At 43.2% G+C, this 23743-nt stretch overlaps 2 protein-coding genes across 2 annotated transcripts; both read left to right on the top strand.

Moving 5' to 3' along the window:
- The first annotated feature begins 1660 nt into the window (after window positions 1-1660).
- On the top strand, window positions 1661-5258 carry kctd12b (potassium channel tetramerisation domain containing 12b). Its single transcript, XM_018675680.2, has one exon. It carries the CDS (start codon window positions 2400-2402, stop codon window positions 3249-3251), a length of 852 nt encoding a protein of 283 aa, XP_018531196.1. The 5' UTR covers window positions 1661-2399; the 3' UTR covers window positions 3252-5258.
- Window positions 5259-9253: 3995 nt separating this feature from the next.
- On the top strand, window positions 9254-15018 carry LOC108882897 (arp2/3 complex-activating protein rickA). The gene is made up of 2 exons (XM_018675682.2): window positions 9254-9353; window positions 13735-15018. Exon 2 carries the CDS (start codon window positions 13761-13763, stop codon window positions 14310-14312), a length of 552 nt encoding a protein of 183 aa, XP_018531198.1. The 5' UTR covers window positions 9254-9353; window positions 13735-13760; the 3' UTR covers window positions 14313-15018.
- The last annotated feature ends 8725 nt before the right edge of the window (window positions 15019-23743 follow it).

Below are 23743 nucleotides of genomic sequence, written 5' to 3'. Positions count from 1 at the left end.
ACATGCTGATGTGCAGGGATTTTAGAGGCAGAGAGTGAAAAGGTGATAATTCATACATAAAAGTTACAGTAATTGAATGATTTTAAATAGATGGCATGGGTTAAAAGTTGACAATACACCCAAATATCTGTATATAATTCTGCATCAGAGCACATTATTATTTATTTTTGGACTGAGCGAGATTCTGGTGTTAAACAACATATTGCTTTTGCATATTTCAGTCAAAGGAACAACAAATGGGGCTGGGAGCTGTGTCACCAACTCATCTCATTGGCAGACAGCACTGCCATATTACCTCCAGATCCTGCAGTGGCCCACATAACCAGAGCCGTCCGATTCCAGATTGTCAGCGACAAGGCTTTATGGTGCCGAAAGCCATCTGGAGACTTCAGGGCCCTCGGGGAAATCAGCACCAGATTGCTTGGAGACGGGCAAAAAACTGGCCTGCTGATTAGTCAGTGAAAGGACTGTGTGGTGGACTTCACAATGTTTGGCATGGGGGGAAAAAAAAGGATAAAGCGAGAGACAAAAAGCATAAATAGCAGGCAGCCTGTTGACTATCCAGGTCTCTGACTCACACATGTTCCTACATGTGTGTTTACACTTTGAGAACAGGATGTGTCATCTGATGTAGCTCAGTCTGAAAAATCATTTAAAAGCCAGTAAGTGGACCTTGTGTGGAGATTTTTTTTGTCAAACTGTATCTTGATGGTCACAAATAAGTGTTTAAGTCCTACCAGTGTAATGGATGAAACCATGTCAGCTTTTGAGTTCACATATGAACAAATCCATCTCCATGGCAACTGAGCAAACTGTCCACATCATGAGGACCATGTGATATAGCTGTAAGCTTTTGGGGGAAGCAAGTTCTCACAAATTCAGCTTTACAAGCACAAAAAACAGAGAAACTTCCCCCTTCAGAAGATAAATATAAAAACTGTCTTTGAGCATCAAACTCTGCACAGTGAAGCTCACACATCCAAGTGAATCCAAAATGTATTTTTGAGATGGGGGGGCTTTAACTAAAATGTTAAACACTGAACTAAATCTCTCTAGATCTGAAAACATGTCCTCTTAAATATTCACTAGATGTCACTGTTATCCTATCCTTCCTTCCAGGAGGAGACATAGCTGCACTGATCACTGTGAGTGCTCCCAAAAATAAATGCATCAAAATTAAATGCAAACCCATTTCCAAGTCAGTGGCTGGGTTTTAATTAGACTCTAGCAAAAATATGAACTAGGCAGCAGTGTGATTTATTTATTTATTTATTTATTATTTATTTTTTTATGTCACTGTTTCTTTTAGAAATGGATAGATAATGAATGAATGCCTGATGGGATCACAGGTTTGATGACTGTTATCTTTCCATTCATTCATAACAGGTCTGTTTATGACATATATGTTTTTTTTTCTTTTTAATTTATTGGAAAAACTCCAATAAATTAGGCTTCTTTAAGTGGATTCCGTGTCCCTATCTATTTATTTGGGCCAATTAACGCTCCCATAAAACTTTATAAACGACTTAATTACCCTGACGTCTTTAAGAAGGGCCAGTAAACGACCTGCCAGTTTACCCAGGTCTCTGAGGGGCAGGGTATTTTGACCTGGATCACGGCAGAGACGCGTCACGGCGGGGTGGGCGTGGTTAACCGGGATGAATAATGCCTTATCCTCGGTTACGTTGCAGCAGAGTTACAGTCTTGACACGAGAGAGGAGCGGAGGGGAGTGAACAAAACCCGCAAGTGATGGAAAGGTTGGAGATCATTTTGTACACCTTGCTCATTTCTCACTACATCTGGAAGATCCTCTTCATCGCGTGGCTTTCCGTCATCGGGACACCCACAGATACCACCAACTATGGATTGCCTAATTGAAGTTGGGCCACCTGATCCTGCTTGTGCGAGGACAACACAGTAGAGCAAGAGAAGTCGTTATGGACAGTTGTGCAAACCGCGCATTTCCTGATCAGAGAAGTGTTGTGAAAAGCAGAATTTCATCCTCAGGATACCACGTCTATCTGCGCGTAAAGGACATGGACATAACGGTTCCATCCAACGCTGCTTGAAACACTCTGCGCTATGTTTTAGTAATTATGAGGAAAAGCTGTAGTTAGAATAGAGAGCGCGCTCGTGTGACTGTTTTGTTTCTGCGGGCTTTGAAGTGAGAGTGGTGGACAGCTTTTATTGCGCGCATACCAATTGTGCGTTGCAGTTGAGCCGCTCCGTTGCCTCAGGCGATCCACCACGGCAGGACCTGCGATCTTTGGCAGGCAACAGGCCTAATCGACCACTGTGTAATTTTTCACTGTTTCAAGACCTGCAATTTGAACTTTCGCCGCAACCAAGTGAGTTTTTAAAGCTGCATCCAAGTGCACCTGTGTGGCAGGAGTGAAGCATGGCTTTACCTGATAGTGGCATATCTGGGGAAGAGGTACCCTTCCCAGAGATTATAGAGCTAAATGTTGGTGGCCAGGTGTACATCACCCGCTACTCTACCCTCACAAGTGTGCCAGACTCTCTGCTGTGGGAGATGTTCAATCGGAAGTCAGCCAAAGGATTGGCCAGGGACACCAAGGGGCGCTTCTTTGTGGACCGTGATGGTTTCCTGTTCCGTTACATCTTGGACTACATGAGGGACCAGCAGCTGGTTCTTCCGGACCACTTCCCCGAACGCGGGCGTCTGCAGAGGGAGGCCGAGTTCTTCAACCTGCCGGAGCTTGTCAAATTGCTGGCGCCCAAAATTAGCAAGCAGAACTCCCTGGGCGACGAGGGATGTCAGAGCGACCCTGAGGACTCCTCGCCTGGGATTGACACGGCCCGTAACCTCGGCTCCCTGGGTGCTGCCGCCGCCGCCTGTGCCAGTCTGGTGCCCGGAGCCATGGATGGCAAACGGTCCGGGTTCATCACCATCGGCTACCGGGGCTCGTACACCCTGGGCCGTGACAGCCACACCGATGCCAAATTCCGCCGGGTGGCACGCATCATGGTGTGTGGGAAGACCTCCCTGGCCAAAGAGGTGTTTGGGGAGACACTGAACGAGAGCCGCGACCCTGACCGCCCCCCCGAGCGCTACACATCCCGCTACTATCTCAAGTTCACCTTCCTGGAGCAGGCTTTTGACAAGCTGGCTGATGCAGGCTTCCACATGGTGGCCTGTAACTCCACAGGAACCTGCGCCTTTGCCCATGAGCAGACGGACGACAAGATCTGGACCAGCTACACTGAATATGTGTTCTACCGTGAGTGAGACTATCGGCTTTGTCCCCCCTCTTGGTCCCCCACCCTGTCTCCAAGTGCCCCCTTCTCCTCTCCAGCCTCCAGCCATCCTGTCTTTCTTTCTCTGATGGCTCCTGCACCAGTAGATGTACCGTAGATGTTGTGCCCTTCCATCTCTCTCTGCAGCATCCAGCTTTTATCCCTATGAACAGTACGCAGCAGCTGCTCTGACTCTTCATACCTTCTCTGCAGGTCCAACCTGCAGCGCCCCCACCCCCAACCCCAAATCCGCCTCTCCCCTCGTCCTCAGGTCCAGCTTTTGTCCTCGCTTAAACCGTCGTTCCATCTAGTTGTAGTCTCCCCCAAGTCCTCAACCTCAGCAACCCCACAACCATTCCCTGCAGAGACTGATACCTTCTATGTACTATTTCCCTTTTGTACTCTGTATATTGCATCTGCCTTGGTGAAGCACAATACTATATCCAAGAGCTAATTTTGTTAAATAAGCGCCCCAGTGTGTCTATATGACTACTGAACCAGTCATAGGGGCATAAGGGAAAGGGCTTCAAAGAGTGGCTGAGATGTACAGTGCTATACTTTGCCTGCTTACTCGAGCAGATTGGACTCTCTCCTGCTCCTCTGAACTAAATTACCAAATAATTGGACATCTTATCAGCCTTGAGGGATGTGAGCAGCCCCAGCACAAGAAAGAAGTGTAACACAAAAATCTAATTTCCCTCAGTTTTTATTAAATGTGTCCAGTACCATGTGGATTGGGAACGTGCCATACAATAGTTTTATCTGTTCAGTCGTTGTTATGAATGAATGAGAGGATTGAGATAACACAGACACATGGACAGGGGAAAAGAATGCACTGAACCTTTTTTAAAAATTATTATTCTTATTATTTTTGAAAGGGAAAAGTAGGTTGTAGGTGTGTGGAGTTTCCTTTTCAAAAAGACACTGGCTCTTTGGCAAATGAAGAAGTAATAGCTATGGAAAAGACAACAACAAAAAAAAAAAAAGACGAAGAAAGCTCAAATATCAAGAGATCTCGTCAGTCAGAAAGAAAAAAAAGGTTGCCGGATGAAGTGTGTGTATTGATTGTGCAATGGAGCTTTCAGTATTTTAATCACCCACGCTGGGAGGGCAGAGGAGACGGGAGGTGTTACATCACTCGCAGCCCACTGCTCTATTTTTTTTTTCTCTCGTGCTCATTTCACTCAATTAGATATTTAAGAGCATTTTATTTACATTGAAGCGCTTCTTGGGACAGGCTTCACAAGCACGACTACAGGTTGTTTCCATAAAAAGAAGAAAATGTGGTAGTCACCTTAGTGGATCATTTTTTGAGTGTTCTGTAAACAATAACATTATTCTTAATACTCTGTTCAGTATTAGTTGAAGCTGTTGCATATTTGATGATAGCTCTCACTTACTGTAAGTGAATACCCAGAACGGGTAGGATTACGCTGTAGCCAGCCAAAGCCTGATGTTTTCTCACCATTGTAGCAAGGGGCATTGTGAGGACAGTTTGTAGTGAGCGGGTATAACTTATGTTATAAAGGAGGGAGTTAAGGGAGAGGAGTTTTTTTTTTCCAGTTACAGCCTCAGGACAGGTCTGCACATCATATATACCTCAGACTACAACACAAACTGAAGGCACCAACAAAAGATTCAACTGATGACAAGAAAATGCAGACACAGTTAGGAAAATGTAGATGCTGTAATGAGATTTTAAAACAGTAGGTTTAATATAACAAAGACAGTGAAGGCAGCACGGTGCATGATTTCACCTGAGCAGTAGGGTGTCAGGTTGTAGCTTTGGCAGGAACGTATGACAGTGACAATAAATGTATTCTGAAAAAAATGTCTAGAAACCGCAATGTTGTGTTTCAGTGTGATGACGTGCTGTTGACATCTGAGTCGATATGTGAGACCTGCAGCAGTGTGTCGCTGCAGGCGTAGACGACACTGAAATTAAAAGTGTTCAGCAAAAAGCAAATTGATTTGTCAAATAAACAATGTTTTCTTCCTATTTGGGTTGTATTTTCCATTCATAAACAGACCAAAAAAAAAAAAAAAAAGTTCTCTCAGCCTTGAGTGGCCTTCAGCAGGAACTGTGAGGAAAGTGGTACATGCTCTCCTATTACTGCTGTTTTAAAATTTTAATTTTCAGTGACAATACAACTCAATCACAAAAGAAACCAATTCAAATTTTCATCGTACCCATTTCCCATTAAAATAAATGTCCTTGGACATAAGCTCTACTTCATATTAAATGTTCAACACTCTACCCTCAGGCACCATCTCCCTCATCCTCCCATCTGCTTCTTCACTTTTTTTACATTTTTGTCCTTTTTTTCTTCCTCAGCCTGGACTTGTATTGAGCAGTTGACCAGAAAATACAGCCAGGATAGAAATGAGGACATGCATAGATAACAGGCTCTGTTAAAGCAGATTACAAAAACCCTTATTTTGTTGCCAATAATTGACCTAATTACTTTGTACAGTAAAAATCTTGAAGCAGATTGGACCTAAAAAAAAATCCAGGACAGTGAATTACTAGCTGTTAAGGCTTCGTGCAGATCAATGGTTTGCCAATTTTTAAAAGATAAGAAATGAATTTTTTTGTCTGTTTACAATAAAACACCCACAGACAGCAAAGTGGGCATGATTTACACTTGAACAACAACAATGGTTGTGGTTATGTAGGTGAAGCAGTCACATGTTGTTACATAAATTCCGGTTCATATATGTTTTGTTACCTAGAGATGATCTCATGCTAATTACCTTAGCATAAGACCTCTACACCTGATCTCAGTCTGGCCTAGATAAAAGAATAGCTGATGAGCTTCACAAAAAATGCAGAAACATTTATGTGGCTCACTTCCTGGAAAACACTTTGTGGTCTGGAATGCATGACGAATCCTCCGAGATCGGGACAATACAGTGCCTGCAGTTATCTCTCCAGCCCAAACATACACAGGCAGCATTCCTGCGTGCACGCCGCTGCAACAAGGTCAGTCATTAGCACGAGCGTGGAGAGACGCGCCTCTTGTGTGAAATTTCAGGCACCAGCGTCTGAAAACCCTCTCTCTTCGTCTTAACCTCCATGAGTTGCCTTGAGACCTGAGACATTCAACAGTAGATGTGTGAGAAGTGTTGACACTTGACATTGAACAGCCGCAGCAGCAGCAACAGCAGCAGCAGCAGTGAAGTCCACAGGCCAAGCTGTGATGACACATGCTGCTTGGGGTTTGTTTTTTTTTTCTTTTTCTAATACTCTATTGTGAAACTTGTGGCTGAAAAGTGTAGCATGTCTGCTCATGTGCCATATAAGAAGCAGGCTCTAGTTGTGTCACCATAGTGGTATGCCTGTTTTATCCCAGAGTGTTACAATAAAGATATTTTACCATTAAATTTTTCGCTTCTCTGTCTTTTGGAAAAAAAAATCCAAATAACAGATTGCATTTTACAAACCCGCTCATCGCACAGCACACAATCAACTTAAATTTTTTTTTGTTCCTACCGCAGTGTGTGAAGTTAATGCAGTTTCTTAGCAAGCTTTTGCAATTTACCACTGAACTCTTGCTGCTGAAGTACAAGGCGAAAAGGAATGTAGCTACCCTGAGAGTACAAGACTGTTCACTCTTTGAGCACTCTACCTTGAGGCAGTGATTTGACCCATGTCGTGTTCCTGTGGTGCTATTGTCACTGTAGGCGGCTTTACATGGCAACATGCCTTGGCCTGGTCTTGCTTTCCTCTCTTAGAATGATCCCCTTGTCTCGCAGCCAGCTGGGTCACCACTTCCCCTATTTGGAAAAAGAAAAGGAAGAGGAGAGCAGAGGAAAACAGGAACGGATGTACGTCAAAAGGCGGGGGGGTGGAAAATGGGGCGAGGAAGCAAGGAGAGACGGATAACCTGGTAGAGGCAAGATGAGACCAGGAGAGTTTATAAGAGAGGGGGAGGGAGGGATTTGATGTTCCCGTCTGATCCCTCTCTCCCCTGCACAACTCCGGCATGAAGGGTCCTGTCATATGAAGAGGTGCTGGGGGACGGACCTGACAAACAAAGCCACTCACTGGGCTGTGCTGGAATGTGTAATGTGTTCCTTAGTGGCCTGTCAGCTTGGTCAGCACTCACAGAGAGATTCAGTTACAGCAGACAGACACAGATCCACAGGGATACACAGTATGGTCGGGATAAAAAGTGTGATTACATCAACAACAACGAAAAAAAATATTTGTGCATGTGAATCATGAGCTGTGCCTTTAAATTCACTACAACCAGCTCAGGTTCCCAGACTGCATCCTCTTTTATGAATAGACATACCGCATGCGTTAGAGTGACAACACAGAGCACCGCAATGACTCATTTTCTCTGTGTACTCCCAGAGTTTGTCTGCATGCCACTGTTTATTCTCCGCATTCAGCTGCAGCCATCTGCGGCTCTAAACTTGTTTATATCTTCTCAGCTTCAATGCCTTGTCTACTTTTGGATCTGCATGCCTGTATATTTAGGCTCTGTTTTGCTTTTCTACTCGTGTTTTATGCTTATGTGAATGTTTGGAGAGCAGGTTGAACAAGTATTCAGGCCTCCACGTTGGGTGGGTCAGCTCTGGGTTGGTATGGGGGCCTTGAGGGGACAATGAGCCAGACGCGCTCCCCTTGTCTCACAGATAATGCTGAGCAGGCAGTTGGCATCTGTGAGTGCGCACCGACACAAACACGGGCCGGCGCGTGCACAGAGGGAGGGGAGTTGCTAGGAGGAGACGCGCAACAGCCCTCCCATGTGGAGCTAATGACTCGGAGCTGTGAGGTTTTAGATCTAATTGTCTTTCGCTTCTTTTTGCTCTTCTTTGTGATCGGTTAAAAATGCATTAGCAGGCAAACAAGCCATTTGCCTCCCTCATCCTCTCCTGACAGCAATAAACAGGAGAAGTCCATGCTAATATAGAAAGGCATCATTGCTGCTAATTACCTGGGAGTCAGCATCAGGCAGTAGGAGGATACAGTGGGAAATTGGAGAGAGCAGGCAGCAGCCTTAGGCCAACCACTGCTCTCTCCATCAGTATGTGACATATGTATGTGAAAAGAGCGTGTGCATGTTATGCGTTTTAACGTCAGGGCTTCACACGCTTTTGTTCATTTTCACATGTACACAAGCTCAGGCCCCGCTGTGCTTGTCCTTGACGACAACACGGTGCGCCCACGCCGCCATGTAAGCCCACATGCACGCAGTACAGTAGCGCTGGCTCGGGGCATCTTTATCTTATTGTGTGTTGGGTTATTTATAGTGGGCCAGGCACTGAGCCAGATGTGTACCTTCGCTGCACTGCTCTATCCTCTAGCATGGGTACACATGCTTCACTGCCCCTCCTCCTCCTTCTCCTCCTCCTCTTCACACACATCTCCTACAGAGAGCAGCTGTCTCAAAACATATTGGCCCTCCCGAACTCTGGGGGGATTCCGTCATGCAAGGTCAAGGGGGTAGTCATACCCGAGAGGGAAGACAGAGAGAAGTTAAAATGGGACAAGATCTAGCAGCCGAAAAGGAGCGGATTAGGTCACTATTGATGTACCGTACTGTATTTTCCCATCTGTATCATCTCGCTCCATGTTGTCTCTTTATTATTCTCTTTTACTATACAGTTTTTTCTTTTCCCTTTTAAGCTCTGAGACGCAGAAAGAATAACTGACAGTCGAAAAGCATGAGGGATGCATGGAAACACAAAGTAAAAAGAGGATGGGAATGAGGGAGCATGAAATTAGTTAGAGTGAGTCAGAGAGTCGGGAGCGAGTTGTAGGATTAAAAAGGAAGAAAGCAACAACAAAAAAGAATAACTCTAGTGGCAAAGTTCCTCATGTACAGTACCACAGAGACTGTAAATATGTGAAGGGGAGCGAGGGGAGTGAGGCAGTGGCAGTTTGAAAGGAAAGAAGGGGAGAGGAACGTGCAGTAGATTGGGCAAAGTGAGGTGGAAAATGTGGCAATAACAGACTGAGGACACAATCAGAAGCCTGCTGAACTTCCCCTGCTAGACTCAGCTGCTACTGACATTTGATGACATGAATGTTTCTGATTCATATAGAGGTTCTGCTCATATAGTCTGACGCAGTGTCTGTGAGGTAGGTATCTATACCTACCTCACAGACACTACAGTTACATCCTGTTTAATCCTGGTCTGTTTTAATGATGTGGAATGGTTGTTTTTTTTCTTCTTTTTTTTATTATTATGGAATGTAGTTTTATGTTGTTTTAAGTTATAGTCTTATTTTATGGACTTATTTCATACGTTTTGGTAATGAGTGTGGGATGGGAACACTATGTTTTTATGTCTTTTGAATCTTGGTGCTTTTATGCATCTGTGCCCGGGGGGCCCTTTGTCTCATAGTCTGTCTATAGCTGATGCTCATCAGCTGATATTTTCAAAGCTGTCAGGCAGCTAGCATTTAGTTTCTTCAAATATATCAAGATGGGAAATTACTTGAGTTTTAATTGCAAGCCATCAATCATTGACAGACGGGAAAAAGTTGTATCATTGTGGAAAGAAAAGTTTTGCATCTACTTGTTCTAACAAAGCAGCATAACTGTATCCACCATATGCATTTATGAATCATCTTTGCAAAGCCAGTGTGAAAGGTACATGAGCAGTCACTATGTATTTTCCTTTAAGCGGTGAGCTGTAAATGCGACTGCCAGTGCTGTCGTTAGGCTGGGATTCACCTCGGCCATCTGGAGACTTGGGCTCTAATCTGCCCCTCTAATTATCAGTAATCTGAACAGTCAGGCTTGTTCTTGCTGCTGCAGTCCTGGGCATGGTCGGACCCTGGCTGAAAGCGGGAAAGGAGAGGAGAAGAGAAGCAGGTGGGGGTGGTGGGCTGCAGGCACTGCAGCGGACAAGGGGGGGGTGCCAGGACAGGCTTTAGGGTGCTTAGGCAGGCTGGTTTTTACAGGCATGTGGAGGCCAGGAAGCAGCTCAGGGTGGTTAAAGCAGGGGAAGATAAAGAGGAGGCATATGGAGCAGGTGAATCCACAGGACACTTAGAGTGGATGTTGTTTTGTGCAAGCCTGCAAAAATAAAACTAATATAACAGCACAGAAATTCTGTAGGTGAAGTATTGATGACTGGCTCACTGCTTTACTTGAAACACCTCCATCTCTCTCTTTCTCTCTCTCTCTCTTCTAACCCTTCTACTCCCTGTTTGCTTTTCTTGCTTGGCAGCAGCTCCCCGGTCTCCAGCTGTTTGCGTCACGCATTTCCTCAACATTATACAGATTGACAGATTTGTAATTGCTCAGAGACTTGTGAGTACACTCCAGTGATTTTGATATGGAGCGACTGTGCTTATTCCCCAGCATGTAAAGTTAGTCAGAAGAATATAGTATCACCATGTCTGATTACACCCCTGTATGCATTTGCTCTGACAGCAATCAGAGAGGAAAGACAACGAATGAGAAGACTGTAGGTGGTGAGGCCCACTCTGTCATTAGGCACCATACAGATCATTTCACAAAGCAGATGTTGGATATCTGAGCTGAATACTAGGTAATTAGATATAAAACATGCTGTAATTGCCAAACCTATGTAGCATGAGCTCCCTTTAGAGCAGCAGGATTGAGCCATATGCACAACTTCACACTGTGGATAAAAGGCTCCTCTCTGAGAGACATTACTATGCATTTGTGTGGCTCTGGCTCCTGCACATCATTGTGGCGTTGCCATGGTGATGATGCCGTCCTCTTGTTTGCCGGTCTCCCCATCCTCGGGTCACAACACCTGTCGGTGGACACGGTGAATTTTAAAAAGTAACCCACAGGCCGAGTGACCTGGTCACATTCAAGGGAATTCAGAGGCACAGGATGCATTCATTTTTAAACAGCTTTATTCCACATTCATACAATGTTGGGTATTTAACAGAAATTACACTGGTTTTCTTTCACTGTTTGTATGGAAATATAAACTACAATGATGCTGCAGCTATTTTTCAAAAGATGACCTGAATGTTTTTGGGCGTATTTGTGAAAATGATGTCTTTATAGCCTGCAAAAGTGCAGTACAAATATAAACACAACTTTAGATATGCACGCAAGTCAAAGCAAATGCCAAAGCCGTGCAATGTGTACTGATTTCTAAGCAAAAATGAATTCTAATCTCAGTTCAATTTCAATACGAAAGACACTCCCGAATGTTTACATTAGATTAGGATGATAAGACTAATAGAATTTTCCACAAATAACAGAGCATCTATTTTGATACCAAGTCTGTGTATGAGGATACACAGTGTACTGTGACTCCAGTGAAATATAAAGCTTCAGGTGAAAGTAACATTACAAACTGTGGAGGGGACATTTTGTGACAGAGAGGTGCTAAACCCTGGCAACAGTGACATATTAGAGTTGCTAATAGCAGTAATGATGGCAACGGAGGGATGTGTCACACCGAACAGATGGGAGAGACTCAGAGAGAGAGGCAGAGAGGAGAGGATGTGTGAGAAAGTGCTTTGGCTTTTGCATATATCCCTGGAGAAGTGGCCCGGGGAAAAGGGTTGAGTGCACTCGTTTGCTGTTCTCCTCCACAAGGCTTAGCGATGGAGAAAAAGCATGGAGCCCATCCCCCAGTGGATTATTCCTCCGACACTGCTAAGCCCCCCGTACTCCCACGTCCATTCGGCCCTTAAACACACGTATTCATTATGAGAGACACTGAATGCAGAGAACGAACACAAACACACACACACACACACACACAGTGGAGAACATACTACTGCCGCCCCTCCTTCCCCCTACATCTCCTTTCTGTCTTTATCTGTCCTTTTTTTCAAATGCCACTACATGCCCAGAATACAATGACACACACACACAGATGCACACCTACATGTACAGTACGCACACACGCGCTTACGCATGCATGCTCAAACACATAAGATGACACTCACAGGCCTGTGCACTTTCTGTCACACACGTACACACACACTCGTATTCAGGTATTCTGAAAGCCAAGGCAGTGGGAGCATATTCTGTGCCGCCTCCATTTGACACAAGCAGCTTTTCCTATTATATAAGACGGGTTACTGTGACGATGAGTCCTGTTACGGGAAAGAGTGCAGGCCCTTATGTGTCTTTGTATGTCAGTACACACGTGTGTGTGTTTGGGTTGTGTGTCTACAAGATGATTAGCTGTTCTTATGTATACACTGTCACAAGCATGAACTATATGTGGCTGCTTCACTGTGAGAATGCATGTGATTCAATGTTGTGTGACATGTCCAACCAACTCGTGGATAAACAAGGATAATCATGGAAAAATGTTTATCTATCAAGTTTTTTACGTCCACATGGCATTTTCTGATTGGTCTCCGAAAGTCCAGCATCCACTGTGACAGACAACAACGATAACAAAAAAAAGAAAGAAAGAAACTCCGATCTCTTCTCCTGGGCATTTGGAGCCAGCAGCTTTGCACTATTTCCTCCAGGGTTTTTTTTTTGAAATGCTGTTTATTGTTTACAGAGCTGAGCAAGTCAAGATTCTTCAGAATGGGTCACATGACAAGAGAGCCTGAGAATGCATAAAGATCATAAATTAGGTGACTCTGTGGTTAAAAAAAACGCAGGATTAGTGAAAAATGGAAGACCAGAAAAAACAGTGGATACATTTCAAGGAACATTCAAGGAAAAATTCAAGGAACAGTGACTGCCCACAAAAATAGGCTGTTTGTAAACCAAGAGGGGGCAATTCAAAAATGCTTGATGGGTTTTCAAAATACCAAGAGGTTCAAAATGTGCATGTGCCACTCCAACTATTCCAAGAAGTCACACCTCCTTAGTCCTCACACAGATGAGATGAAAATCCATCACACCATGAAAAATGGCTAGTCAGGCTTCAGTCAGAAGGTTTCAGTCGGTATATTCCTTCTAGGATAATACACATGTAAATTAAGGTAAAGAGGAATTCAGAATTTAAGTGAAAACTGTCCTCCACTCACCTCATCTTTCATTTCCTTTTCCTCTCCCGCGGAGCTTCTTTCTCTGCTAATTTCTGTTCCATAATGCTCCGACAAGCTCTTGTGCCAGCATGTGTTTACTTTTGTGCTAATGGAGACAAAAAACAGTAAAGCTGAAAGCTGAGGTGCTGGCTTCTGTGCCAGCCACACGCTACTGACACACTTTGATAAGGCCAAAAAAAAAAAAAAAAAGCTAAATGTAATCAAGTTTCTGCACGGGGCACCCCTGTTAGCTGAGACTTCAATTCAAACACACCAGACACCTGAGTATGAATATTCTATTTATCCTCTCACTTATGAATTTTTATAGGACTTGTTTGACATTTAGGGAATGTTCTTTCTTGCTGAGAGTTAAATGAGAAGATTAATTTCAATCTCATGTCTGTATGTTGAGTATCTAACTTTCAGCGAGAAAGCAAACAAGCTGTAGAGTGGTTTAAATTCAGCAGGAAATGTTTCAAATTTTACTCAGATATGAACAACTAATTCTTTCTCTCTGTTGCAGGTGGTTCATTAGTAAAATCCAAGGCAATGACCTCTGACCTCCCAGCTCTCACTGAAGTGGAGGCCTCTAAACCTGCTGCTGCCACAGCAGAGCACAGCAGCACCATCCGAACCCAGAGCCTTCCAGAAACCAGCAGCGCCACTATGCTGGACATACGAAACCCACTGTCCCTGGACTCTCCTTCTCCTCTAACGCCTCCTCCTCCTCCTCCTCCGCCGCCACCGCCTCCTGCTGCCGCAGACAGCCCTGACCTCCCACCTCCGTCACCTCCGGTCCTGCCTCCGCCCCTGCCGTCGTCCAAACCTTCGTCCACTTCCAGCCCTCCTCCCCCGACGCCACCTCCTGCCGAGAGCCCCCAGCGCCCGACCACCCTCAACCTAAAGACACTGCCGCGGCCCACCGTGAGGGAGAACGGAGGCCCACCGGTCGGGGTGGATGAGGATGAGGAGGAGAGGAAGATGCTGGAGGAAGATCTGAAGAAATGTATTGAGGATTTCAAAAAGATCCGCCTGCCCAGAGTGTTTCCGGATCGCAAAAGGCACTGGCAAAGTGACTTGCTCAAGAAGTATGATGCGTAGAAAGCAACACAGTGAACAGACTTGACAAGGATTTTATAACTGACGAGAACATGTTGTGAGCAGTGGACTCCAGCTTTATATTCACAGCAAATTTACTTAAACCTCTAATGTGGTAGCTTTTGCATGTCAACAAAACAAAATTGATGAAGTGTAGTGCTTAGGCTGAGTCTAGCAATCACACATGCAAGATTAAAACACTAGGATTTGTCTTTTCCCATCATAGAAAACAACACCCTTTTAGAAATTATAAGTGACACTTCTTTGTTCCACACAGCCATTTGGAAACATATTTTGAATCATCTTCTTTTCACTCACTCAGGATAATATGTAATGTCATTAATTAGAGATTTCTGCCCTGCTTTCTGTGACGTGTCCACTGATCAAGCAACTGGAAAATGTAAGCTAAGTGTGAAATTTTAGGCATTTGACCTTGCTGATGCAAAATAAAAGAAAAAAGCCAAATCTCCGGTGCTAATCATCTAAACTATTCCATCTCATCAATATTAACCGTGTGACTTCAAAGCCTTTCTTCTCCTCCCTGCCTGTGATTCAAAAGCGCTGCAGTTTGGCTCATTTTGTGATTACATTATCTTGAAGCTATGGAAAGGATTCAGAGCGAGAATGTGGTGTACCAGGAAGCGAAGTGGGTAATTACAGACAGCCAGCATGTGGAATAATAATGACAATAATGGCTACATGAATCAATGCACAGTGCCATTTGTTCATCTACCTGCTCTGCATAAAATGTTCATCCAGATTCACTAATGAATTACCAGGTGTGTGTATGCGTGTGTGTGTATGTATCTTGTTCTACTCCTCGATATGAGATACGTGGGGATAAGCCACAATGGAATGAAAAATTACTTGCCATTTATCTTTTTAGTCACCTTGTGAACTTATTCTCAGCATCCCTGTATTCACCCACATAAAACAATAGTTTGACATTTGGGAGATGGGCTTATTCATTTTGTTACACAGATTTAGAGGAGAAGATCACTACCACCTGTCTGTGCGTCACGTATGGAGCTTGAGCCAGGAGCTGGTTGGCTTAGCATACAAATTGAAACAGGGTCTGTTCAAAGTTCAAAAACTGAGATACAGTATGTTGAATATTGAGCTTTAAAGAGGCTTATATGTGTATTTTTCCATTTTGAAGAGAGCCAGGTTACTGTTGCATTCATGAAAATTCATGTGAATACCCCTCAAACCAAACAACTAATTTTGGTACATAACTTGCCGAGTTGTTCCAGTTTGAGGGGGTGTTCACCTGAATTTTCTTTTCTGTTTCCTATTAACACCACGTGAATCTCACTTCCAGTCTTTATGCTAAGCTAAGCTAACTCAACTGTCTTGTAATTATAGTACCAAAGGCGACTTAAGAGATAGACAAGACAATGGTATGAATCTTCTTGGGAAACTGGCAAGAATATTCAAGAACTGATTCAAGAATAAATTCTCCATTAGTTTTACATGACACAACCCAGCCCAGCCCAGCTGATGGTCAAGGTAGTTGGAAGACCAGCCAGTTAGACTGACCAGGCTGGGACGATCAGCAAAAGCCAAGCGAGCCTCACAACAGTCCCTCTTTCCCATGAGGAAAAAGCAAGTATAAAAAAAAAAAAGAATTAACAAGATGAATAATTTTTAGAGGATTTACACGGGACTGTCCCTATTCCTGTGATCCATTCATCCCATGAAGAACAATGAATGTACAAATGTCACCACAATTCAATTATATTTCTTAAACCAATTCAGCCAATATTATTTCTACCTGAATTCATACAAGGTAAGTTGAGTGGCACGTTTTCTCTTGCAATGATTGTAGACATATGTAGCATCAACCCAAACTCGAACATGTTAATGTGTTCGATGCGTTAACATGCTCAGTTTTAGGTACTGACATGTTTGCGTTAATGTGTTCAACCACCTGTTTTTTTTCTTAGTAATGATCTGTTTCCATTTTTTGTGTTGTACCTTCTTATATTGTGTAATGGAAATTTACAGAACCTTTGCATGTTCTTCAGATTGACAATGTAGTCTTATTCTCAAAAGTTACTTGTCATACCGACTCCCCTAATTACTTTTCTTCAGTCTGAAGTCAACTGACAACTCAAGACAGTACACAAAGCCTTTTTGAATTTTTGAATGCTTTTGATCATCCCTTCATGGCTTCACCAGCATCCTGTTTCCACTAGAAATAATAACCAATGCAGAGACCAATAAATTGCTGTTTTCTTGCAATTTACAAAAACAGCCATGTGTAATTTTGGCTTCATATTAAGCTTCCAGAGAGAGACAAATATTACACAGAGCCCCCACCACATTCACAACAGAGCACTTATTGAATGCTGCCTTGGAAATGTTATGTTGCCTCATTTTGTCTCATTTGACCAGAGCGAGACCAAAGTTCAACCTGCAGCTTTTTCTTTGGTTCTAATGAGCACTGTCTGCAGCTTCTCTGGTTAGTCCTAATGATGCTGTCTTATCCTAGAGCTTTCTATTAGCGCCATGCCAACATGCCTGATGCAGTTCAGCTCTGCGATGCTCCGGGTTAATATTGAGGTTAAGACGTTAATCCTCAAGTGCTGGCTGAGGGGGAAGTTTTATCTTGTTAAACATCAAACAAATAGAATAGTTTTTATCAGGCACATTGGTAACCATTAAGGAGCAATAGAGATATCCTCTCGCTCTGAGTAGAGGATTAACAACAGATTACAGTTTGTCACAATCCTAAAGAGTCTCTAAACAGCAGGCAATTCCTCTCACAAGCGACACACTGGTGACAATTTATGCCATCCAGTCATTCTTTGCTGAAACTTGATTTCACACTCAGGCCGCCTCCAACTGGCCACTGATTGCTGAGAGATCCATAGAAAAGATTCCACTTTGCAACTCATTAGAGAGTATTGCCTCATCAGCTCCTTTTCTCATATTTCTCATCTTTCACCATCGGCTTGGGCAGCGACAGCGTGCTGGCCGGGCTCCCAGGCTCGGAGGAGTGTCATCAGAGCACGCCCGAGTCAGGATGCATGCATGAGGGTTGAAAAAACAAGTCTTCCCGATTTAAAATTCCTGTTTACTGTGGCAGAAGCTGTGCAGTCTGCTGTGTTGGAGTCCTGTTAGACAAAACAGACATCCCTATCCAGAAACTGGATTTGCATTTGGGCTTGTCCATAAGAATCTGTTCTTCTCAATTCTCTTTCACCCTTTGTCTTTTTTTTTTTTTAGTATAACCCTCTGAAGCTGGCCTTTTGACTTATTATGGATGCACTATGAGGATCTGATCTCTGAAGTCGACAGGCTCAGCCCTTCAACAAAGGGAATACTGATCCTTTGAAATGAAGAGGTAAAGCAGTCTGGTGGGAACAGGACTGACAGAAAAACATTCTTTGACAGAATATTTAAGCATCTGAGATCAAACCTACGAATTGTAGCCACGGTGATTATCAGTGGACAGAGGTAGAGCTAACCATGGGTTCTTTTCTTTAAAGTCACTTCCTGAAGTTTTCACTTTTTGGCACCCAGTGCAAAAAAGGATGAAAGCTAAATTAAGCCCTTCCCTTGTGATTTTGTAACGACAGAACTGGATCCAAAGCCAAGGCTTTAAATCGTTTTCTGTGTCCTAAATTTGAAAGTGTCACCCATTAGAACTGAATCTGATTAGATAAAAACATCCACCCATCAATATGACAGTAACGAGCAATGTGAATAAGAGGAGAGAAAAAAACAATCAGGTTTGCTCAGAAAAAACAGTAGAACTAATAATGAAATCCCTCCTTAGCTTTCAAGTAGTGCCCCATTGACCACAGCAGCCGTCAGCAGGAGCAGAATGTCAGAGGAAACCTGCCACAAACATCCCAAGCACAGCCTTCCCATTTTTTTTCCTCCTCTCCAATGTATCCTGCCTTTTTGCTGACACACAGGGCGCCTTGCATTTGCATGAAAGAGCACCTTGCAGATTTATTTCGAATGGCCAGCAATACATTAGCATCTCATTTCTTCGGGGCATGAGTTATCTTCAGTACAGTCGGCCCTCCTGACAATTAAAGCTCAGCTGAAAGTGATCCTTGTAAAATACAGTGCTGCGGGTGCTGAGGGTCTCAGGATATTTTAGTACTTTGGCAGTCAGGAAGAGTTTCACACTTAAAGATAAACTTTGTGTGCGAGCCGTACGTATGTGCTAATGAAATGTGGCTTTAGGGGGAGATAAGAACTGAAGCCTAATTATTACGCCTGAAAAAGGGAGTGCAGAGCTGGCAGTCAAGCTGTCATAACACACTCACAGGTTTATATTGGTGTAAAAGAAAAAAAACCCTGCATTTTTCACATGACCCTAATCAACTGCTTTTTAACAATAATTTTAGAGGTGATCTGCCACTGTTTTGTCATGAACACAACTCAGTGGGATCATAAATGATCAAAAAGTACATTTATATGCACTCTAATCATTTTACTCGTAGCAATACTCCAGGTACTACAACTGTTTTATTCCGATTAAAGACAAAACTAAGCTGATTCACACTGCTGTTTCAGTTTGTTGTGGCAGGTATGCACAATCTGATTTGATTTTGTGCATGCTCCTCAAAGGTCATTCAATGATGCATAGCTCTTTTTTATTTAAAATCAAAAATAGCATTGGCTGGGAGTGGTGGGAAAACCGTTTGGCTGACAGCAAAAACAGCTTTCAATTCACAGCCTGAAAGCCTCATAAATCACGTTAGCTGCTCTATAAATTCATAAGAATAAAAACAATACATCAACACGGACTCATCATTTTCTGCTGCTTATTTTGTGGCATTAATAAGATGTTTGTGGTAAGCGACGACTCATCCTTACAGACGTTAACCTGATTATGTAAACTCAGGATGTGGTAAAAGTCTGATTGCTGTAAATCATGTAAGTGCTTTAACCAAACTATTACCTTAATCCTGTTATTTACAGTGTCTCTGTTATGCATGAGTGTAAATGTACTGAATGCCTGACTGTGTGTGTGTGTGTGTGTGTGTGTGTGTGTGTGTGTGTGTGTTGGGCAAGTGCAATGGGCAACAACAGTGAAAATGTAACTTGTACATGCAAAAATGTGCAGAGAAAATTCTGTGCCTACATACTATTTGTTAAGCATGGCAGTCACGTTTCTGCTGGAAACATGTGCTCGCACATAAATGTTCTTTCAACAAATACATGTTATTTAATGGAGAGGCAGAGCCGGCTCTCCCCGCAGGCTGTCCACGCAATCAGCAGGAGACACATGCTCTGGAGAGAGGCAGTGAAGAGTAGAAGGGGGCCAGAGAGAATGTGTCAGACTCTGTTCACAGCTTTTCCATTTCCATCATTAAAACCTGGAGCCTAATCCTGCAGCTACTTTAATCTCCTAATTCTGAACCCCTTTTCTCTCTGCATATAGTACACACTTCCATTCTCTCTCTCTCTTTCTCTCTCTCTCTCTCTCTCTCTCTCTCTCCCTCACTGATTTAAAATCATGCGTTTCCATAGATTCAGAATGAAAGCTTTTAGAGCCTCTTCACCACACACACAGTCACACTTCCAGTATTTCCAGCAGGGTCACTTTACTTACTTTTAAATCCTTTTACATGAATGTGCCTCCATGTGATAACTGTATGCAGAGGGGGTTTAATGTTCATTTCTGCCGTCTCCATGATCCTTGTCAACCCCGGAACGTGATTAATGGTATGTAAGAGGATATAGAGCAGCGTCATGGGTAGTGCTGTGTAATGGCAGGGGAGCAGGCATGTGGAGATGAGCAGTAGCATGGAGTAGATGGAAACATTAGATGACATGATTACCGAGCATCACATACAAGAGTGAATTTGTGGGATGGCGTGGCAGATGGCCTGATAGTCCGATCTGTGAGCCAAGTGCCTGGCCCGATACATTTCTCTGTGGAAAATATGACATGGCCTGTCTGAATGCAAGGCACATTGCCTTGTTGCTGTTTTGCCGAGACTGCTGCGTGATTGGAGCAGCTTCCCTTGCTCTGCATGGGAATTATAATGCACCAAATATAGAAACATATATCAAACAGGCTAAGCCTCCTGCAGGAGAGTAATATATTTATAAGAACTTGTATTAGTGGTATAACCAGGCAGCAGAGATGCGCATCATTTGAACTGATTAAAATTCAGCCACGTCATCCCAAGACACTCTGTTGCTCATTAATGCTTTTCTTGCTACAAATCACTGCACTGTGTTCCATATTATTCTTAGGCTTTTGCACATTTTTATGCATAGCAATGAGTGCCCTGCTGACATGTTACCCTCTGGGCCATCTGCTGTCAACGTGGAGAGGAGTGGGGCAGAGAATGCAGCTTGACATGAGTTTAATCGGCGGCGTCAGAACCGTCTGGTTTGTGCTGTCCTCTGACTGGTCCAGTATCTGTGCTTTCTTTTTCTTTTTTTTTTATGAACAAGAGGATGGTAATCCAGTGGAGTCACCGTGGAGAATATAAACTGTAGAGATATCACTGCACTGTGTGTGCAAATGAGACAAGACATCCAGTTACCGGAGCTTGTTTTGATGCTTTTTGAGGTGAATATAAGCGGTATTAAAAATATATAGTATAGCTAATGGTAGGAGACAGAAGCATGCCTCACTGATGTTGCTGTAAACAGCAGGAATTCTGCTGATGATAATGATGTAGATGATGTTAGAATTTGTAGAAAATGTTTCCAAAACCAAAAGGCACAATATTCAAGTACTGCTTAAAATATATTATGTTATAAAACTAATGTTAACTCTTAAACTGCTGCTTACCTTGTCTGAGTGTGTGATTTGACACCTGGGCTTGGCCTCTTGTTAACTGTGCTTTAAACACCCCTATAACGCCCAGCACTCGCAGGGGAAAAGGCTCTTGCATCTAACGAGAAAGCTGCCTTTTAAACACCAATTAGCACTTAATCCTATTTGACATGAGTTCACCTTTAATGACGTTTTTAACACCCTTAAACCTCACCTGTCCCTCATTAGCTGCAGTCTTATCTGTCATTCAGCGACAACACAAACAATCCTATTTCATGACTATGTAATAAGAACACAACAGCTATTCATGCAAAATACATAACACCAACTTAAGGAAAAAGGAACATGTTGATTTTTTAATGAGTTTGCTGAAAACTAAACCCTAATCATTTCATTTGCAGCATCAAACCGACTTCATATGACAACTGTTTCCTTCTGATCTTCGCCAATAAGATCCATCTGTACCGAACATCAAACACTTTGCCGTCACCTGCATGTATACTGTGGCTAATAGCATCCCACATGAATTCATAATCATCCTTTCCTTCATTAACTGCTCATTCCTATGCTAAGAAATCAAGATCATAAGATAATAAAAGAGAGAAATGTTAGAATATGGAAACGACATACAGTAGTGTTGTTATTGTTTAAAAGTCTACCCAGAAGCAGAAACCATGCATTTTTTATGTGGCCTTGGACGGTTCGGCCCAAATATTTTAGAGACAAACAAGTGTAAAAGCGAGAGATAGAAAACATTGCCTGAAGCTACAGTGGATACTGATCTTATTGTCTAAAGAAAAACTCCATATATAACTATAACTATATAAAAGGAAACCCCATCAAAATGTCAGGAACTTTGAAGTGCTGTGACTGTGGATTGTTGTTGCTGTCATTTCTTCATGTCTTTGTTTTGATTTTCTTTAGTTGTTACTATTAACTGAATAATTATTTAACAAGGACAGTCTGCAGGACCGCGTGTGCATTTTCATTTATTTAGCACAGCGTGAATAATGATCATTTGCCTCTTTGGGGAACAAGGAGGAGATAAAATAAAAACTGCGAATGTTCAGCATTCACGGGTGCAAGTAGCAGATAGACCACATTAAAGAACAAACAACATTACCATTAACAGTGGGGCCAGGGAGTCTTTGGAAGCTCGGCTCCAAAAGCTGCAAAGCGGCACTGTTTCTGGCAGAGGAGGAGCTGTGGTGCACTGGGAGCAGACAGTAGTTTCCTTGGCCCCGCACTCCCGCTGTGTCAGCCTGAGTCACTGCACTCTCCCGGCATGTACTGCTGAGGAGGCTTCTCAACACACCGAGGCTGTACATCATCATCAGTCCTTATGTAGTCTGTGTGTGTGTGTGTATGTGTGTCTTGTCTACAAGTCTCCCATGAGCCCCTGCCAACTCCTCAGCAACAAACAAACACTGCAGCAACAACAGAGACCGCGCAAGTCCCCCGTTGTTCCCAAATAAACTAGGAACATTGTCGGCTTTCTTTCTCTTTGCATTCAAATGGGCTGTATGCATTAGTGATGCTGTTTTCTGACTGGTGAAGTGCCAGTCACTCACAACCCTACACAACAAGTTAACACCTCAAAAAAACAGTCCTGGAAAAACTGAAACTCCCACTCACAAAAAATTGACTTTACTGAGTGTTTTATTGAAATTTGATAGAGGCTTGTACTAACACCTCCTGTGTGAAAAGGGTCACTCAAAGAGACGAAACCCACAGAGAATTATCACACCTAACTCAGCAGTTCCCTTCAGCTCCTCTGAGTGTTTTAGCATCTTTCTGCTCATTGTTTTGGTTTTTTGACCCTCAGCTTTCTGGTTCGCTCTCATCAGCATTTTTTCCAGATGCAGCAGGCAGCATGTTGCCTGCCCAGCACCAAATAGCAGGAACACAAAGTAAGTGACCAACTGGTGAACGTAGTGGAGTGTTTAACAGCCAAAAAGCTACAGTATATATTTTCTTCAGCAGCTGGTGGAGACCAAAAACAGAGCTAAATGTGACATTTTTAAATTTGTAAATTTTGGACTTATAATTTCCAGGTGACCAGAAACACGACTACAAATACATGCTACTGTTACCCCTTAATGTCATGTCCAGGAAATGTTAAGTCACTGTTGTGTTGTCCCGTCTTCATGTTGTCTTGTGACTTCCTGTTTTATTTTGAAATCTTACACACCTCTCGTTTCAGGTCACTTGCCTCTTCCCGTCATGTGTTTCCCGCCTGCCTGATTGCTTGCCCCACCCTGATTGTTTCCACCTGTTTCCCCTTACCTTGTGTCTATTTAGAGTCTGTGTCTCCCTTTGTCCTGCGCTAGTTTGTCTTGTTCAGTCAGAGAGCCAAGCCAGTTTACACCTTGAGTCCTAGTCACGCCAGGTTTTTTAACCTTTGTGTTTGCCTTATTCTCCCTTGTTTGTTTAGTAGTTTTTGCCTCCTTTTGAGTGATTTTTTTGTTGATACTTTACCTAGTGGTTTTACCTCCTCACGAGCGATTTTGGTTTGATACTTTTGTTACCTTTTGGATTCCTCGCCTTGAGTGATTTTGTGTTGTTACTTTGTCTAATAAAGATTGTTTCGTGCATTTGGGTTCACGTCCTAGTTCAGTCGTGACACTTAACTACTCAGCGTGTGAACAAGCAAGCAGCCATTTGCCAACACATT

The sequence above is a fragment of the Lates calcarifer genome, linkage group LG8, assembly GCF_001640805.2.
Source record: "Lates calcarifer isolate ASB-BC8 linkage group LG8, TLL_Latcal_v3, whole genome shotgun sequence".
NCBI lineage: Eukaryota > Metazoa > Chordata > Actinopteri > Centropomidae > Lates > Lates calcarifer.
Note: the sequence above shows the minus strand (reverse complement) of the source record. Positions and strands in the feature narration are given on the sequence as shown.

What these genes read in the sequence shown, in the direction of transcription:
- kctd12b (XM_018675680.2), top strand. Translation starts at nt 2,400, where the DNA reads ATGGCTTTACCTGATAGTGGCATATCTGGGGAAGAGGTACCCTTCCCA.
- LOC108882897 (XM_018675682.2), top strand. Translation starts at nt 13,761, where the DNA reads ATGACCTCTGACCTCCCAGCTCTCACTGAAGTGGAGGCCTCTAAACCT.